Genomic DNA, 18122 nt, shown 5'->3' with positions numbered 1-18122 from the left:
AAACAGATAAAGCAAATTTTAAAAAGTATCTATTAAACTCATATATTATTAGCACATTTTCTGCCATTCTGCTGCTGTTAGGCTGGAGTTCACCCTATGTTATATGGCATAGCTGTTCTCTACATGCATAGACCACAATAAGAAGTGCAGAAAACCGTATTTCTTTTCCCAGAAAGCAAAAGAGCTGCAGTGCACACCAGCTTTTCCAAGCAAAAGCACAGTGCTTAAGTTTAATAGGTGTGATCTATACAGACAACACTTTAAAAGAAAGGCACTTGAAACACTCCACAATACATTAGTACTATAGAAAAACAAAGGTATATGGAATATACAGCCCTTGTGGCCACATTAGACTCCCCTCAAATCTAAAGGGAAGTCATTGAACATTTATGCCCTGTGTTAGGAAAAATGCTGCTATGAAAAATATTCCCAAAGTCCCCCATATGAGCCTTCAATCCCACTGAATACATCAAACCCAAAACTTAAGCTGTCTTATGAAGACCACCACATGGATCCAAGACCACGCCTAAGCAGCAGCAGTGTCTTCCACCATTCCAATAAATGCCATTACAAAAGAACTATCAAAACCCCCAGATCCTACACATCCACTTCCCAGAACACAGTGTAATTCCCCTTGTTTACCAGGTATCTACAGAGCTTCCATGAAGACATGCAAATCCTTCACTTCGTGATGAATTGTCAAAAGAACGAATCCCAAGACAACGCAAACACTTGTAGTGGAATATTTTTTTATCTACATAACACTTTCCAAAGGTTTCCCTTGGTAGTAAAATTTCCAAGTTAATTAAATACCAAAATCTACGGACTCAACCAGGATATTAGGGCATCATATCCAAAATCGACAGGCTACAAGCTACTAGCGCCTTCTTCCTAATGGAGAAAATCTCACCCAAAAACCAACCAAACAAAAAAAACCCCAAAAACCAACCAAACAAAAACCCAAACCAAACCAACAAACAAAAAAACACCACACCAAAAAAAACCCCACCAACAAAACCAAACAAAAAATCCCAAAGTGGTCATGTAGCACCTTCTACTCCAAACTGTGCTCACTTTTCTCAAAACATAATGAAGAAAGAATGCACAAGTATGAAGTATTATGAAAATGAAAAGTATAGAAATCCGGTAAAAATGACTGCATACAACACAGGTTATAGCCAAAGCTGTAGGGTTAGAAAAGATGAAGAGTCTGACAACCATAACCAATGTCACTGAATGCCCTGTCTTAACAGGGAACACCTCCCAAAATCAAACTCGGAAAAAAAGAATTAGCTCCATTGTGTTCAGGAAAAAAACAGAACAATTTTCCCCTAAAATTCTCAAATACAAGAATAGTCTTCAGGGAAATGCAGCAAAGTATAGTCAGTGTGGTTTAATGGTAAAGTTATTATTTATTAACTAACATTTAGTTTGCCTGTATATTTATCCTGCCATTAGGCACATCTTTAAGGAGCTCACAATGGAATTCATAGACTGGAAAGACAGCCAAGTATTCAACTTTAGAGCAGTAATTTGGTAGCTCTTCTGACTGAGCTTTAACACACTAGCTTCCCTATAGAACTCTTGCTAGCTAGTCATAAAAATTAGATTTATTTTTTCCTGCATTTTTTTTTAGTTTTACATCAAACCAGTATAAAAGCACAAGGTTTTACAACATCCATAGGCCTTAATCTGTTCTTCTAAAACTCAATGCCAGTTCAGGCAAATAGAAGGATTTGTACATCATATAAATCACAGGCAATAAGGTAGACTAAGAAACAGTGCAAATTAACTGCAGCTGACTAGCAACAATCTTCTCCCCCATTCCCTACCGCTGCATTAGCCACATACTGAAGTGCTGCCCTTAAATATAAAATCAGATAGGAATGCTCTAAGTGCAAGAAACAGCATTCAGCAAAAGTCAGCTGATTGGTCACACTCCATGTCAACACCTTAAAAGCTTCTAATAGCATTGCTGCTGAAGCATCTGGATTAATGCTCAAGTTCTAGCACAGCAAGGCTTGTCATTCACTGGAAAAGACACACCAGCCAGCTATAAAGTGTCCACCTTTGGTTAGAAATAGCCAATAATCAGCTTCATCTAGAAAGCAACAAATAGAGCTAGGGCATCCATTCTCTTACCTGGATAGTGAGGTATCCCTGAGGGGGTATCACCTGAAGGGCAGGATGCGTCTGACTACTGTACTCTTTGGCAAACTCCTTTGGGAGGTGGCCGCCATAAACACTGAAGTACCATCTTCTGGCCAAACTGAACAGAAGTCAGCTCTATAAAGAAATGATGCCAAAAGTGCTACGAAATAGGCTCCATGAGCTTGAGATAATAATGAGATCCTACAGAGAAGTACGCTTTGACCAGTAACTGATACTGTAAAGTACTATGAGAAGTATTTATCTCTGTGTTAGTCTGAAAATCCAGAAAAGCAGCCTGGCAGACAGACTACCTTCTAACTATGTCTCTTGGTAGAAGAATCCTTTATGGGATAAAGAAAGTGAACAGAATAGTCCTCAACACCTACTTTTCATCAGTGGTACTAAATGGGACCTTATGGAATGGAGCACATTAAGTTCCAAAGTTCTTTCTGTACTTCAACCGGACTTTGATATACCTCCCAATATAATATTGCTACAGATTTCACCTAAGAAGAGGCACAGTGAGAGAGACAGGATGCTGCAAGTATGTATGTGCTCTTTACTAATGTGTCCTAAAAAAACTTTCACTCTGAACGAGTTGGTTTGGTTTGTTTTTTTTTCAGTAGGAAGCTTATGTATGAAGTTATTGAGAAGGCAGCACCTCAATCTTTCACAGAACACATTTTCATACATCTTTCTGTGAAGACTTTGATCCATTCAATAAGAGGTCCTGTACAACATTTCAAGTTTCTCCTTTGACATCAAAGATGCTTATAGCCAAGTTATCTCATGATAAAAACTATAGCCTGGAAGTTTCCCACCAAGTCAGAGCTGCCCACATCTACCTGTGTTATCTGTTATAGTAGCCATACTTGTCCTTCCACAGTGTGCTCTCAGATTTACCCTAAAACGGCAATAATTTCAACAGGAAGGGTGTTGAGCTTTCCCATGTTAGTAAGTTGTATTTGGCAAGAAGCTCCTGGTATCCTGCCACCTGGAACTGCAGTGAGGTGGAAGAGTAGGCTTTGTGCCTGAAAAGGCCCAAACCCTGGAGACCTTGCCTCTCCTTCGACATTTACAGACTTGTTTTTCCTGCACAGCTCTGTTTTCCAGGGATCCTGGAAAGATCAAAGCTGTGCATATAAAACCCGCAATTGCCTCTACAATGCCAGGTCCTGAACAAAAAGATACTTGTCAGGAATATAGCTACAATCCTAGAAAAGACAAGCTGTATTTCAGATTGGAGGTACTAAACATTTTGCTTCCAGCTCTTGGTACAGTTCTTCTGCAAGAGTTACACATCTGTTTGCACAGAGTACTTAGTTCTAGAGATGCTAGTTGCAGGACAAATGAGTTCTCCACTGCCCACTTAGAGACTGAGTTTGCCAACACACTTATATGATACAATATTAAGCTGACCAGCTGGAAAGCAAGCTTGAAAGTCTTAAAAAGCTTCAGAAGTATTTTACTGCTGCCTTTTTTCTTTCTCTTTTTTTTTTTCAATCCCACTGTCCATGGACAAACAGTTAAGAAATATTAGGAGCTGCTAGCCAACATGAACTTGAGAAGCATGCATACTCTGTAACACATTTTCCCCCATGCAGGCAGTATTGTAACCACAACTTTTCCACTATGCAACAATTAGGCAATAACCTGAGCATTAACAGAAGCTGACTTGTGGCAGAAAGAAGCCCTACAGGTTGGTTTATCCTGTCCTTGACAAGTCAATTTGTCTTGAACTAAACCCCAATACTGAAATTAGACTGCAACAGAATCTGCTCAATCTTATTCAAAGTAATCTCAAATCTCTCCTCTGGCCATATGGTCTTCAAACACATTAATTGGCATGCAGGTTTTTCAGACAGCTTCTTCCTTCAAAGATTAAATCTGTACTATCTAAGAAAGTTTAATTCTGAAACATTAGCAAACATCTGCACTCTAGCAGGACAAAAGTACACATTGTAGATTGTCAAGATTGTCTGCATTTGGGAATTTGTGGCAGGTCAACTGCATTGATGGGAAATGGCATGAGTTGACCTTGTGCCAAACACATTTTCCATCAGAACCCACTAAAGTAGGCATGGACAGTAGCTCAGCTGGCCTGCAACTCCCACATAGCCTAACACAGCCCACAGAAAAGGCTTCATTACTGACTATTGCCTGTTTCCAAAGAAGACAGAAACAATTCTACCACAGTCTTCACAGAAGTCTCTATACTGCACAAACTATTGCAGTACTAGTATTATTTTTAATATGTAGAAATTTGGTGCAGTTGCCAGGACTGATGATAGGAGGCAGTGCTTGTGTGGGTCATTCAGGTATTTTCTAAAAACTCTGCTCTAGTAAATCATGTACCACACCAGGAACCATGAACTCTATTTAACACTAACCCAAAGAAAGAGTGCACATCACCTCATGTGTGACTGCTCCTGTTGAAATGCTTTACCTTAATGTTACCTTAATGATTTAGAAGTGTATCAGTTGCACTGTTGCTAACAATATACTAGTAACCTGCTACCAGTATTTTCTCCTTTCCCTGTAGTAGCTGCACACCAGCATTCTGTAAAAACCTGGCACCACATATGCTATTGAGAGTAAAAAGATACACATTTTAAATCAAATGTAGTATTAGAAATGAAGAAAAATTAAATTACTTCAACAAAGCAATATTTCTGAACCAGAATGTTACAAGAACAAAGCAGGTGTACACTTACAAAGATTTATAAGCTCTGTACAAACACCACAATGTTGAATAAAGTCCAAAAGAAGAGGCACTGAAGAATTCTCACATTTCAATGTACAACACAAAGGGCACAACTCTGATAATGTCTGTAAACACTCTTCAAAGCATCAAAAGCTGAAAGATTTCTCCTGCCCAGCCCAGGTTAAAGCAATTTTTCTGGAGGCTTGCCATTCTCTGTGGGAGGCAGGTAGGGGTGCAGCAACAAGCTGGATTTAAAAGATCCTCAACTGGAAGTACAAATACAGAGAATGATGTTTAAAACTGTTAGACCCCTGGAGAGAAGCAGGAAACTCTCTTTATGACCCCCAGAGTATTTGTTTTTCCAACAGTTTCCCAGCTCAGCTTGAGATTCTCAAGGGCAGCAACAAAAAAAATTTCACTTTGCTCAAATTAGTTTTGACTGGTCCCCAGGTTCCCAAGGTGATAATTTAACACCTCATTAACAAGTGCATTATTGGAGGAAATTCAAATGAACCGATTTTAATGATAATTGAATGTTTTCAGCATCAGCCTGCAGAAGGAGTATTTCCCCCTTGGAGTACAACAGCAGTCACTGCTTCCATTTGTGGATCTACTGCTGGCAATGAATGGCAAAGTACAGACTTCATTTATAAATATACCATAAGCTACTTAAAATTCAGGTCCAGGTGCTGAAACATGGGCTATTCCTTTATTACTCCTTATGTTTGTACGTGCATATAGTTGTGGTTTGTCTTTGGAAAGAAAAAGGTAATGTTACAAAATGTCCAACTTCAAGAAACTTACTGATTAGGCAGATGATTGAACTGCTGAGGTCCTTTCTTCATGTGAGGGCCTGATTAACCACATGGAAGTTAAAATACTAATTGCAGTCTTTTCTCCTCCAGAATTTAAGCAGCCCATCTGAGCTTTGTTTGGTTTAGTTTCCCCCCCCCCAGCATGCTTCTCCCTGGGCATATTGACAGTATAACAATGGTCCTGAATTCTGAACAGCTCAGTTATGCTCAATTCTCTGCCAAGACAGCTGTACGTTCTTATTACTTCTGGTTATAATTGGCTTAACTACCTTCTCTGATTTAACTCACTCAATATTGTTGCACATAGCAATGGCAAGAGTAGAATTTTTTTTTTTAATGTTTTCACTGATGAGGTGGAGTCAATTACTGGCTCTTCACAACTGAGGTGCTGAGAAAAATACCAATCAGACTGTGTGCTGCTGACTGACCAGCCTCCAAAGAGCAGTTTCCAACAGTTTAGCAGCTGGGATGGCCAATGCAACTGCTGCCTCCACTGAACTGTGTTGGATAATAATCCTTCATTTCTATACAGTGCTCAAGACAACATTCACTCAAAATTTAAGAGCCATCTTGGGCAAGGTCTATCCACAACTCATTCTATGCATGCTATGTACGGTGCTGTGATTAGGTGTGGGATATTTGCCTCCTAAAACTCACATGGAAGTCAGTAAACTCATTACAAATGTCAATAGGTATAATTACTATTACTGAGTTAAGGCCTGTGGAAAGAAGTAGTTCACCTCTTTTACAAGCCATTAGTACTGCCAGCTGTAGTTCAAACTTAAAGGACACCTGGCTTTAAGGCTGATCTTCAGTTTTAGTACACAGGAGAGCAAACTCAGTTTCAGCTCTGAAGGTGCTTAACCAGTCCCTAGACTGGTTTCACTTTGCATGTTTTGATTTGCCTGAATCTCACTTGGGTTACTTATGATTTTCTTCCACGTGCCCCCAGCAATGTTATCAGGGCAACAAACAGGCTGGGTCCTGAAGAGCTACAGTGATAACAGAACTCCAGTTGTACAGGATGTATCATTGGCTCTTATGTAAATAACAGAAAGAAGCCAGCTGGATTCCCAGTCCTAGTGAGACTGTAGTGGCAAAAAATCCAGCTTTCAACTCAAACCAAACCATTGATGCTGAAAAATTCATCACGACAGGCCAAGTACTTAACATCATAAATCAAAACAATGTCTCATTTACCATGACAAGACCCAAGCTGTCTCATTTTCCCTACAGTCAAGTTAAATAACAGCAAGAATCAAGTGGCTCTATGCTACAGCTTTCCAGAACTCCATTCCAAGAATCAATTTGTCATCTTTGTGTATGTGTAGTATGACCCTGAAAAGACTGCTTATTGTGTCTTTTTATTATCATTGTTTAAAAAGCTCCTTTATCTACAAAACTATATGAAATTCATTCATTTTGTGGCTGAACAGAGCAAGAGCAACATTCACCAAACTGCTGACAAGCATCTGCAACACTTTTTCATTAAAGTTTTCAACCATAGTGACTCTGAATTGGAAAACAGTTCCAAAAGGTTTTTGCAGAAAGAAGCCTTCTCCATCTCTCCTGCTCACCTTGCTCTACTATATATCAAAGCCAAATGTGATGATATACAAGATATGTACATTGTCACCTGAGTTCTCTGAAGAGTCTATATGCTCAACATGTTCAACACTCTTGAGGATGACTGTTCCTCTGAAGAAATTCTCAAAGGGATCACAGATCAAGTATGTTTCGTTTAAGACCCCATGATGGTCTTCTAGCCAATTACAGTGCAAGACAAGTCATGCAAAGTAAAATAGGACAGAGTATTGATCTGATAATGTAGAGGAGCTACAATACTGCAACACTACTACCAAGAACCCCTAAGGTGCCTCTGCCATTGCTTTAGCTGTTGGCATGGTTTTTTGCAGTCTGGATGAAGGAACAAGTAAAATACATATATATATATAGAGAGAGAGAGAGAGAGAGATAGATATATAATTCATATATAATTCTACTGCTGTAACTGTCTTCAGGGTGATTGAAGTTTGCTAGTCACGTACATGCATACACATTACAAAGAATTAACAGATTAATTTGAATAGAAATCAAGACACAAGAAAACTACTGTCCCAACTCAGGCAGCACATCTCCACATAAGCACATCTTACATTCTCTGTTGAGAAGCTTTTTATAGCATCTGTATTTTGTCTGTGCTGCCTCCTACTAATATCCTATTTAGTTGCTGGCAACTTGCTGGAAAAATCTGAAAGGAGACATTCACTTTTTTTAGTTATGTAAAGTTTTAGTAATTACACCACCTTATATTGTAAGTTTAGAGTCTTCAGATGCTTCTTTAGATTTAGAATTAACCTAAAAACAATTAACATATTCTTGCAAAATGATATACAGAACCCCTTTCATCTTCAAAAACTACTCTGTTCCTACTACTTATTCCTCAGCTACAGACTGTCTCAACCTGACATGACAATTTCCACAATAATTTGATGCCATGGAGGACAGCAGGTTTTACAACATGGTATGTGGTAAACAGAAGCAGTCAGACAAAGAAGCCGCAAAGGCTCTTTTCAAGAAAGCATTCTTGAAGCCATTAAAAGATTTAGCTGTGGTCCAAAACATGAGGTTGGGAGCTAGCCATCTACTGTTCTGATTCCAGCTCCACTCCTGTGCTCTTGTAAAACCACTGCACTATCTCAGTTTCCTTCATCCATTCATTCAGCTTGACTAACTTAAATGCAATGAAATTTTTGTAGTACACAGTCAATTCAGAGGTGCTTACCAGTCACCCAGTTTAACACTCTTTCTCCACTCGTCTTTCACAGTTAACAACTATTACCAGCACCCATCTACTCCTTATTTATTCACAGTCAAACCAACTGCAGGCAGTGGTCCTCCAGAGCCCACTTGTAATTCCACAGAATCTAAACAGAAGTTTTTCAGCCAAAGCCCTTAAACAAAGAAAAACTTTTGTCATGCTATCACTAATCAGCTGCTCAGTTCATCCAATTGAACTTTCGCCAACTTCATCCACAGAAAATGTCTACAAAGTAGTATTATCTCTAAAGCCTTAAGGCAATTAAAAAAAATGCATGACTGGGAAACAGCACTCTGCAGAAAATAAACAGAAAAGCACTTTCATGCAGAAATCATCCTGTGAGGTGCTTATCTTAACTCAAAGTTGACTTAGATGCTTAAAGAAGCCAGTAACACTTTCACGAGACCTGTAGCTGAGAAATCCTTTGAGATTTGACAGGGTTCTGACTATCCAGATGTTAAATCCATCACTTATGAAAAGTGCTACAGCTCATATAGAAAGTGGACATACGGAGACTTCTTCGAAATGAAATACCTATCAAACACCAAAAACCACTCATTTTCTCATTAGAGTGCCTAGGAATTCTGGTACTTCTTGGTACCAAATTAGCAGGATGTAGCTTGACATGCATTTTAAGCAACATGAGAACAAAAAAGATCTTTTGAGCTTATCTTTTGCCAAATTCGTTCCTGATCTGGTTTGCCTTTCAGCTCAGATGGATCTCACTGGCATAATGGCAGGAGAAGTCTGGAAAGGAAGTTACTTCCATTCTCCTGGCTTGAACAAATACCACACTGTAGCCTCAGAAAGAGACAAAAATGCCTGAGTTTAAATACTGCAAACAGAAATCAGTTACACATTCCTTGCTTCCTGTTTCATTAAGCAAAACAGATACTGGAAGAAACCCAAAACAAGCAACGCCTAAGCAGACCACAGATTGTTGGCAAATCATCAGCTATAAAAAGCTCAAACAATTACTTTTAAGACTACAGCAAGACAACTTTTTGTGTAGTTTGACGCTTGCTTAATATCTGTACTCAAGAGCAGGGAGTCACCTCTTGGCTCTTGGTACAGGTCTCTCACATGGACCACTCAGAAGCACTCAAAGCTAGCACAAATGCAGGCTGCTGCCCAGCTGTACTTGCCTCACTGAGGATGCGTCTACTGAGCAACCACCAACATCAACTGCTGGCACTTAACCCTGGTCTCAGAAAATATAAGCAAACCAAATGAAGCCTATTATAACAGAAAAATTCTCAAGTCATTTCCCCAGTGAGCTTTTCCACTGTAAGTTATCCAACAGGTTGGTTGGTCAGATGATGCATGTTCAAAAGCCAGTTCATTTCTTCAGCATACACCACCACCACCTTGTGGCCACATGCCTCAAGCTCCAAGAATTCAATATATACTGCAGTCGGAATTCTAAATGCCTCCAACAGACCCTCAGCAAACTACACCAGCATCCTGTCTAAGCTGCTCACAACTTTTTAATTACCTGTGAAGAGGCAAAAGTATCCTACATGCAAACCATTTCAGTTTCAAGGCAGCTTAAAGAGCTATTTACTTCATGCTGTAACAGAAGGAAGCCACAACCCCATAATCAAATGAGACAAGAATTTGTCATTATGGCTTTGAATGCCCAGAGAGTAGTACAAATTTCCCTTTTACTTCTACAATGAAACAGGAAAACTAAGGCAATAAAGACAAATATGCTGAATTTCTTCTCCTAGGCCATTAAGTTCACCGATTTTGAAAAATATACCTCTAGCTCCCCAAGTAAAAAGGGATTTCAGAAACATTTCCATATTTACTTTAACTGAGATGCAAATATAAGAAAATAGTGTCTTAGACAAGACTAAGATGACTTACCTCTAGCTGAAAACTCTTTATGCCGTAATTAGGCTGATCTGCCAAGCAGAATTGTAAACTGGTTTACCGATCCAGAAATTCCAACCATACGTGTACTAACAGATAATTATGAAAGCGCCCACTGAATGTGTTATCTGTCAAAGTGACAGAAGCTCTTTTTGGCTTCCTGTTTCTACATGCTTACTGCTAGAAAGACTCACCAATAGTTGTACCATCTTCACCCATAATGCACTTCACGGAGGTGATGATTTGCTCCACAACAGGAGGTGACATTGACGTTGCATATGCAGCACTGTGAGAGTATGTCCTGAGGTAATCAATCAGTTCCTAGCAAAACACAAGAGGCATCAGACATAGCCTTCCCAACACTTAGAGAAATGCTTCTGTCGTATCTTTAATCACAATAAAACAAGGCACCACAAAAAACTTCTTTCAGAATGCCCCATAAGAGAACAAGTACCTCAAGGATTAATTTAACAGTACAAGAAATGAACAGCTGAAATGTGAACAGCAGGGACATGACAAATAATAATGTCACAGGGCAAGAATGTGTGTTGATCAGAGACAAATGTCTATGACAGACTTGTTTAGCTAACACCATCAGCAGTGGATTGCAACAAGGGTTTGCATTATGTTTGTATTACTTAGGCTGTGCCCAGGGTGAGTTTCAAAAGTGTTCATTACAACAGTAGGAATACACAGAAAATCAAATAGTGGGGAGCAGGATCCATACGTGCTTATGGATCATGCTCAAAATACTTTTTTCCCCCCAAAATCCACTAAACAAGGGAACAGGTCACAAAATCTTCTCTCTCATTCATCAGCACAATATAAATAAAGCAGTAGGTGTAATTTAAGAGCACAAGAACCTCAGCCTAACCCTTCTGTGTTTCACAGTTAAACACATGCTATCTTTCCTAGAGGGCAAAAGCAGGTCATATAGGAACAAAGGACCAACACACCTTTTATCTAGGCTGCTTGTTAATGATAATAAAACCATGCTAAGATACCACCCTACCAAAATATTATAAACATCAGTATGAATGCCAGGACAGATTCTGTCTTTTGCTGCCATAAAATGAATAATGACAACTCTGTAGCTATCACAAGCTGCAAATGCATTATAAAAATGTGCAGAAGTGTTCTGTGGCTGTCTGCCTAGGGACAGAGTTAAATGAAAGGAAGTTGTAAAGGGACTTTGAAATAAACTAGGTAAGAAGATTTAAGGCCTCTTACCTCTGAAGCAATCCCTCAATCAGTAGCTAAAACACAGTTGCAAAGGACTCTTAGCTGCTTTACCTTATGCCATGGAGTCAATCCCACTAGCTCACTACCTTTGGAAAAAGATTTATATGATGTTTTTTTCTGGGGAACTTGTCAAAGTAATTTTCATCTAACTGCAGTTAACACCCTACAAGGAATATCTCTAAGTTCCATCTCCATTTGGGTTGGTGGAAGTAATTATCCCAATTAATACGTAAAAAATTATTGTCCTGGTAGGAAAATGATAGAATTTTACCCTCAAATGAAGCTTAGAAGCCTGATCTATGAGATCAGATATTTTAGGATATGGGAAAGGTGACACACGGAATTGTCTACACTATCCCTCTGAGAATTAGAGGTTTGGCAAAGGCAACACCTTCTAGCTGTACTTTCCAATGGAAAAGAGACAGTAGCCAAAAAAACCCCCCTCAAAAGCCCCCAAAACCCCAAACAAACAAAATGCCTAAACAAATAAACAAAAACACCAAAACAATCAACCAGCCAAAAAAGAAAAACGGAAAAGATGTCTTTTCAGAAAGCAAACTGTTTGCACCATGGGGAAATCAATTCTACCAGACCAATCTAAGAGGATCTTCCTCCAAACAGGTTGAAAAACTTAAGCTTTTGGCATTCTTCCTTCAAGTCTCATTAAAAGTAACATCAAGAAATCCCAGCTTCCTGGCTCCTAGCAGTTCCTAGAAAGATATTACATCACTACTGTACACTCTGCAAAATGAGATCATCATGTGAGACCTAAATGATTATGAGGTATTTTACTAGACTAGACTCTTCTGCACTGCAGACTTTCACAGTATTAGACAGTATGTAAAATTATGAAACAAATGGACAGTAGGGTACTTGATGAGTAGATTAACTTTGAAATGCTTAATGAAGAGTTCCACCACCTGTCTGAAATGGACTTCACCACCAACCGTGAGATTCCCAGCTTTTTACCTTCTTGCCCCCAATGTATCCTCCTGCAGCTCCAAAGCTTTTGGTGAATGTTCCCATCATAACATCCACATCTTCAGGACTGAGTCCAAAATACTCCACTACACCCCGGCCACTGGGACCCAGGGCACCTATACTATGAGCTTCATCAAGGTACAGATAGGATTTGTACTTCTTCTTAAGGGCAATCACTTCAGGCAAACGGACTATGGATCCCTCCATACTGTTAAGAAACAAAAATTCAGTATAAGTTGATTTCATAGTTGGGACCACCTTATAGAGCCTAAAGTCACTAAGCTTTCATTTCTTCACTCTTTCAGTAATTACAAACACCTAAAATTTGCTAGACACATCACAGTCTGCAGAGATGCACCTCTCCTCCTTGTACCTGGGGCCCAGATCTCTACTTTCTACCTGTTCAGCATGTCTGGGATACTGACATACAGACTAAACAGTAGTGGCAACAGTAACTTAGGGCACAGGAATGTGTTCAGTGATAATTCATTTATAAAATTATCTCAATTTTACTTCTACCCTAATGTCAGTATTCTGACTTGACATCTACTTACCTGATGCTTCTAAGAACTGACTAGGCTCCCATTAGTAACACTCCAAAACACCCCATTTTGTGCTGAAAGTCACCATGATTTAAATGCCTAACATAGCTATGCCTACTGCTCCTACTCACTCTTCGCAAAAACTTTAAATTGTGCAATTCCATTCACACTAGCATAATCTAATGAGCACAGAAAGAATGAAATGGACAAGCAACTTAAGACCTCAGCTCTGAGAAAAATAATCCGTTTTGATTAATTAATTTCTACAATCTAATCAGGATGTGGGAAACATTGTGATAACACCAGGTGAAGCTATAGTTCTAGCAACAGAAAGCCCAGGATGTGAGACATACACAGTGTAATTTAATTCACAGATGGGACTAATGAAATAACTAGGAAGTGACAATATTCATAGTTTGATTTGGCAAAGAAACCCAAAAACTAAGCATTTAGATCTCATGTGGAGGGTCTTAGGAATATAAAGAATAGTTTGTACCTGTATATTCCTTCCACCAAGATAAGAATTTTTTTCCAGGGCCTCCGTGTACGAGGTTGCCCATGCACAATAGCATCTTTGAGCAGCTTCTCCAGGCTTTGCATATCTGCGCCAGAAATTACTGTTAAATGGTACCAAAACAGCTACTAGCTTGAGCTTTGACATGACTAAAGACAGCAATACTCCAGAAAGGCACAAATTGCTCCAGGGTGGAGGACAGACCATACACAAGTCAATAAGCACAGGCTTCATCTACCTACAGGCCCACGGATGAGCTTGAAGGGAATAGGTAACTGTATGAACTCCAAGGAAGAATTTCATCATTCTAAACTAAAATAGAAGTTAGAACATTAGGCACAAACAAAGAAAGCGGGGGGGAAAAAAAAAGATAAAAGGAAGATATCTCATTCTGATGAAAAGAGAAGGCAATTTAGGTAGTAAGAATGTCCTTGTGGATAGAAATAATTCAGAACAGAACAACAGAATAGAGCTAGAACACAACAAGTTCAAGGATAATCAATTAAAGATAAGTAGAAGATAGACCAGAGTGCAGGAAAAGAATCAGGGCAAGTGTACTTTTTTCCTTTTTTTACAACTGAAGGTATTGGAAGTGTGCAACAGGAAGCTTCTAAACCAAAAGGAGAAAAGGGAAAAAAGAGAACCACCAGTGTAGGAAAGCGGACAATGTTCAGCATATCAGAAACTAGACAGATGAAGCTGTTAGGAGAAATGTATTCTGAAATCTTACTAACTTTGGCTACAAACACTTGACATGAGTCCTAAGAGACCTAAGTAATGGGAACAAATACATACACGTGGAATCAGTCCTGAAAAAAAACTGAGGAAAGGAGTGAAGATGGGATTAATCAAAGCATAAAAGCCAAGTGCTGAGCAAGAGACAGATCTAAACACTAGGGCATGAAAAAGAGCACACATTAAATGAAAAGAGCATTGGTAGACTAGGGCAGTTGTAGCGGCAAGAGGAACTTGTGAACTAGATCTAGACTAAAAACTACACAGCAAAGTAGGTCAGTTAATGGACTGTTAAAGGACAGCTAGCATTAAGAAAGTCAACGATGAAGAAATCTGCAGTGTAGTCCCTGTCTCCAACAGGTCTCTCAATGAAGGAAAGACAAGGTTAGTGCAGTTAGGGAGAACAATGGAAAATAAACTTCTACTCTGATTTTTCAGGAAGGAGGGGAAGATTAGTCTGACCTTAATAAAAAAGACAAACTACAGAATAAAGCAGGAAAAAAATAAAAACATCGAACATGGAATTTCAGGGGAATTTTTCATTCCCCCCTCCCTCCCACTTCTAAAAATCTGAGTATGAATGAAGCCATTAACATCTCGAGAAAATGACGTTAAAAAGGCAGCACAGAGTGTAACAAGAGTAAGACTGAGAACACATACAGAAATATGAACTGAACATCATCTTGACAGGCCAAGACCACTGTTTGCATTTTGCCTTGATTCTAATCTGCCATTACATTCTCTTCCACAGAAACCCACCATCTAGAATGTTTCTAGAATATTCCCCAATTTCACCAGTGCTAATTTGTACCCCATGCCGACAAATCACCTATTTTTCATCACAGCAGCTTCTAAGTCCTTCTCCTCATAGCCAGAACTATGTTTGTCACCAATGTTCTCTGAAATTCTGCAACTGGATGTAATGTTCAGAAGTATGTCTATACAAATGCAGAAGTTGAATGCAAAACTTTTGTGATGTTGCTCAGCAACCAAAATTTACAAATACATTATGTATTAGTTTGGCACGGCCTGGTTTTATGTAGCAGGGGGGCCACAAAGGTGGCTCCTGCGAGGAAGCTGCTGGAAGCTTCCACCATTGGCAGAGCCAATGGCTGATGGCTCTGGAGATGGACATGCTGCTGGCCAAAACTGGGCCAATGAGAGAGGTTGGTAACACCTCTGTGATGACATATTTAAGACGAAAATCAAAACGAAGTCACAAGGTTTTGATTCTAGTCAAAAGAAGAGGAGGAGGTGAGAACATGTGAGGGAAAACAACATGGTGACACCAAGGTCAGTGCAGAAGGAGGGGCAGGAGGTGCTCCAGGCGCCGGAGCCGAGGTTCCTCTGCGGGCCGTGGTGCAGACCATGGTGCAGCAGCTGTGCCCCTGCAGCCCATGGGGATCCACGGGGATGCAGAGATCCACCCACAGCCCGTGGGGATCCACGGGGGATGCAGAGATCCACCCGCAGCCCGTGGGGATCCACGGGGGATGCAGAGATCCACCCGCAGCCCGTGGGGGAGGTGCCCGTGCCGGAGCGGGTGGATGCCTGGAGGAGGCTGTGATCCAGTGGGAGACCCGCTGGAGAGAGAGGGCCCTGCTGCCAGGCTGGAGCAGCCTGTCCTTGGGGGACTGCACCCCGAGGAAGGAGAGAGCCCCGGCGCAGCAGTTTTGGGAGGGCTGTGGGCCCGTGGGAGGGGCTCACGCTGCAGCAGGGGCGGTGCGGCCGCTGCTCGGGAGAGAGGACCCACGCCAGGGAAGGTCAGGAGAACTGTCTCCCGTGGGAGGGACCCACGGCCTCACAGGGGAAGACTCCTCTCCTGGAGCAGCGGAAGGAAATCCCGGTGATGGACTGACCAAACCCCCAGGCCCTGTCTCCTGTGCTGTCGGTGGGAAGGAGGGAGGGGCAGGGGGAAGGTGTTCTAAGGGCTTATTTTACTTCTCATTATCCTCCTCTGATTCTGTTAGTAATAAATTCACTTTACAGCTTAAGTTGAGCCTGTTTTGCCCTTGAAGTGTTTCTCCCAGTCCTTATCTCACTCACGAAGCATTCGTTGATTTTTTTTTTCCTTTTCCCTCCTCTGCCCAGCTGTGGCAGGGGAAGGTGAGCGAGCAGCTCTTGTGGGTGCCTGGTATTGGGCCAGCATCCAACCACAACAAATTAAAAAGAAAAAAATGAATGTTACAATAAGCTCTACTTTTTTGTAAAACAAATTATTTCAAATGATAGAAAACAAGAAAGAGTGAACACAAAAGAAACAGTAAGCACAGCAGAGAGAATCCACACTATCAAGTAGGACAAAGAAAAAAAAAATTTCAGTCACCCAAGTTTTGCTGTTATCACCACACACTTCGAAGAGAGCAAGAGCCATGGTGATCTCAGAGACTGACACTATAAAGAGTGTTACGAGTACCTGAAGAATGAAGGTTGTGGCCTTACTAGTCAAGAACAACCAGGTACCTCTTTCATCAAGAGTGAGAGAAGGAAATCCTAGGTAGTTTTAACCTGAAAGTTATTATAAATACCTCCTTTGGAGGAAGATGAAACTAGGAAGTTAAAAAATCTGTGTATTTTGGAAACAAATACTTAAAGCAAGTAATTCAATAAACTTAATCTACGCTTCATGTCCCAAAAATTCTTTTAGTACTACATTGTGCCAATTCAATGTTTATTCAATTCAATGTTTAGCTAGGACATCTGCAGTCATAAGCTTTTGTTACTGTAGGAGCATGTTAGCATCTAGTTCTAAAATTAAACTTCCTTATCCCCCAAATTGTAACCTAGGCCCCCGCAAGACTGCATTATTATGTGACACAGACTGTTAGAATAGTCTAACAATGCTGAGCTACCCAAGCACGGTAGAACAAGAAACCATGTTAAGACACCAGTGCCCCTAGAGTTGCCAAAAGGTAGCATGTTCTTCTCCATATGCAGAAGATGTAAGCCAGAACAGCTTCAGGATAAAAGTGTTATTAGTTGGGACTGAACATATAAAAAATATCCTATTCAGGATGATTCTGCTTTCAGTAGCAGCAGACTTCTTACCTTTCAGGTAACTAGCAATTGATTTCCTTGCATGAAACTGGATTTCCAACTGTTAGAAGATAGAAAAGATTGTATTTGATCTATAGCATCTGCAGAAAGGCAGAGTCCACCATCTGATACTTACTGTTGTGCTTAAAGATTCGAATCGTTGCTCCTGACAGTCTTGCTCCAAGCACTAGTGATGCATGATTCAGTTCATCACTCAAAATCAGACAGCCCTGAATTAGAAGAGGAAAGAGGAAGATATTGAAAAGGTTATGTTTCACAGCCAAGCATGTAACACCTTTCAGCTCTGAAGTGCTTCAAGATCATTTAAGAAAAAAAAATTCTATCATAAGTGCAGCTAGTCCAGGCAAGACTTGCTAAGACCCAATTTGCAGCCTTATTATGGCAAATAAAAATACACAACTTCTCTTAACTGAAAGAACCACTCAAGTTTCACTTTTGCTGGAAGTCCTGCAGATGAATCTGCCTGAATATCTCATGCTGCTGCTGAGTACTCATCCTCCTATGCAGTCAGGTAAAACAGGGAGCAGAGCAGCTTACCACAGTTCACTCAGCAAGTCTACAGTGCTGCTAAGAAACAGGACACAGAAGTCCTAGATTAAAGGCCTTATCCAAGTTGCGCTATTTCTTACATTAGGAAGCAACCACTGACTAAACCCATGTGTAGATGGAGGTAATATACAAGGGG

General features: G+C 40.3%; 1 protein-coding gene across 1 annotated transcript in view; it reads right to left on the bottom strand.

Annotated features, from left to right (window-relative positions):
- SPTLC2 (serine palmitoyltransferase long chain base subunit 2) overlaps positions 1 to 18122 on the bottom strand; it is an 80452-nt gene that overhangs the window by 37738 nt on the left and 24592 nt on the right. The window contains exons 6-9 of the mRNA XM_032111052.1: positions 17553 to 17646; positions 13628 to 13733; positions 12578 to 12797; positions 10561 to 10687 (exon numbers count right to left, since the gene is read on the bottom strand). Coding sequence (XP_031966943.1) covers positions 10561 to 10687; positions 12578 to 12797; positions 13628 to 13733; positions 17553 to 17646 — 547 coding nt within the window. The remainder of the gene's footprint in view (positions 1 to 10560; positions 10688 to 12577; positions 12798 to 13627; positions 13734 to 17552; positions 17647 to 18122) is intronic.

Source organism: Corvus moneduloides, chromosome 6 (assembly GCF_009650955.1).
Source record: "Corvus moneduloides isolate bCorMon1 chromosome 6, bCorMon1.pri, whole genome shotgun sequence".
NCBI lineage: Eukaryota > Metazoa > Chordata > Aves > Passeriformes > Corvidae > Corvus > Corvus moneduloides.
This window is presented reverse-complemented; position numbering and strand designations above follow the sequence as displayed.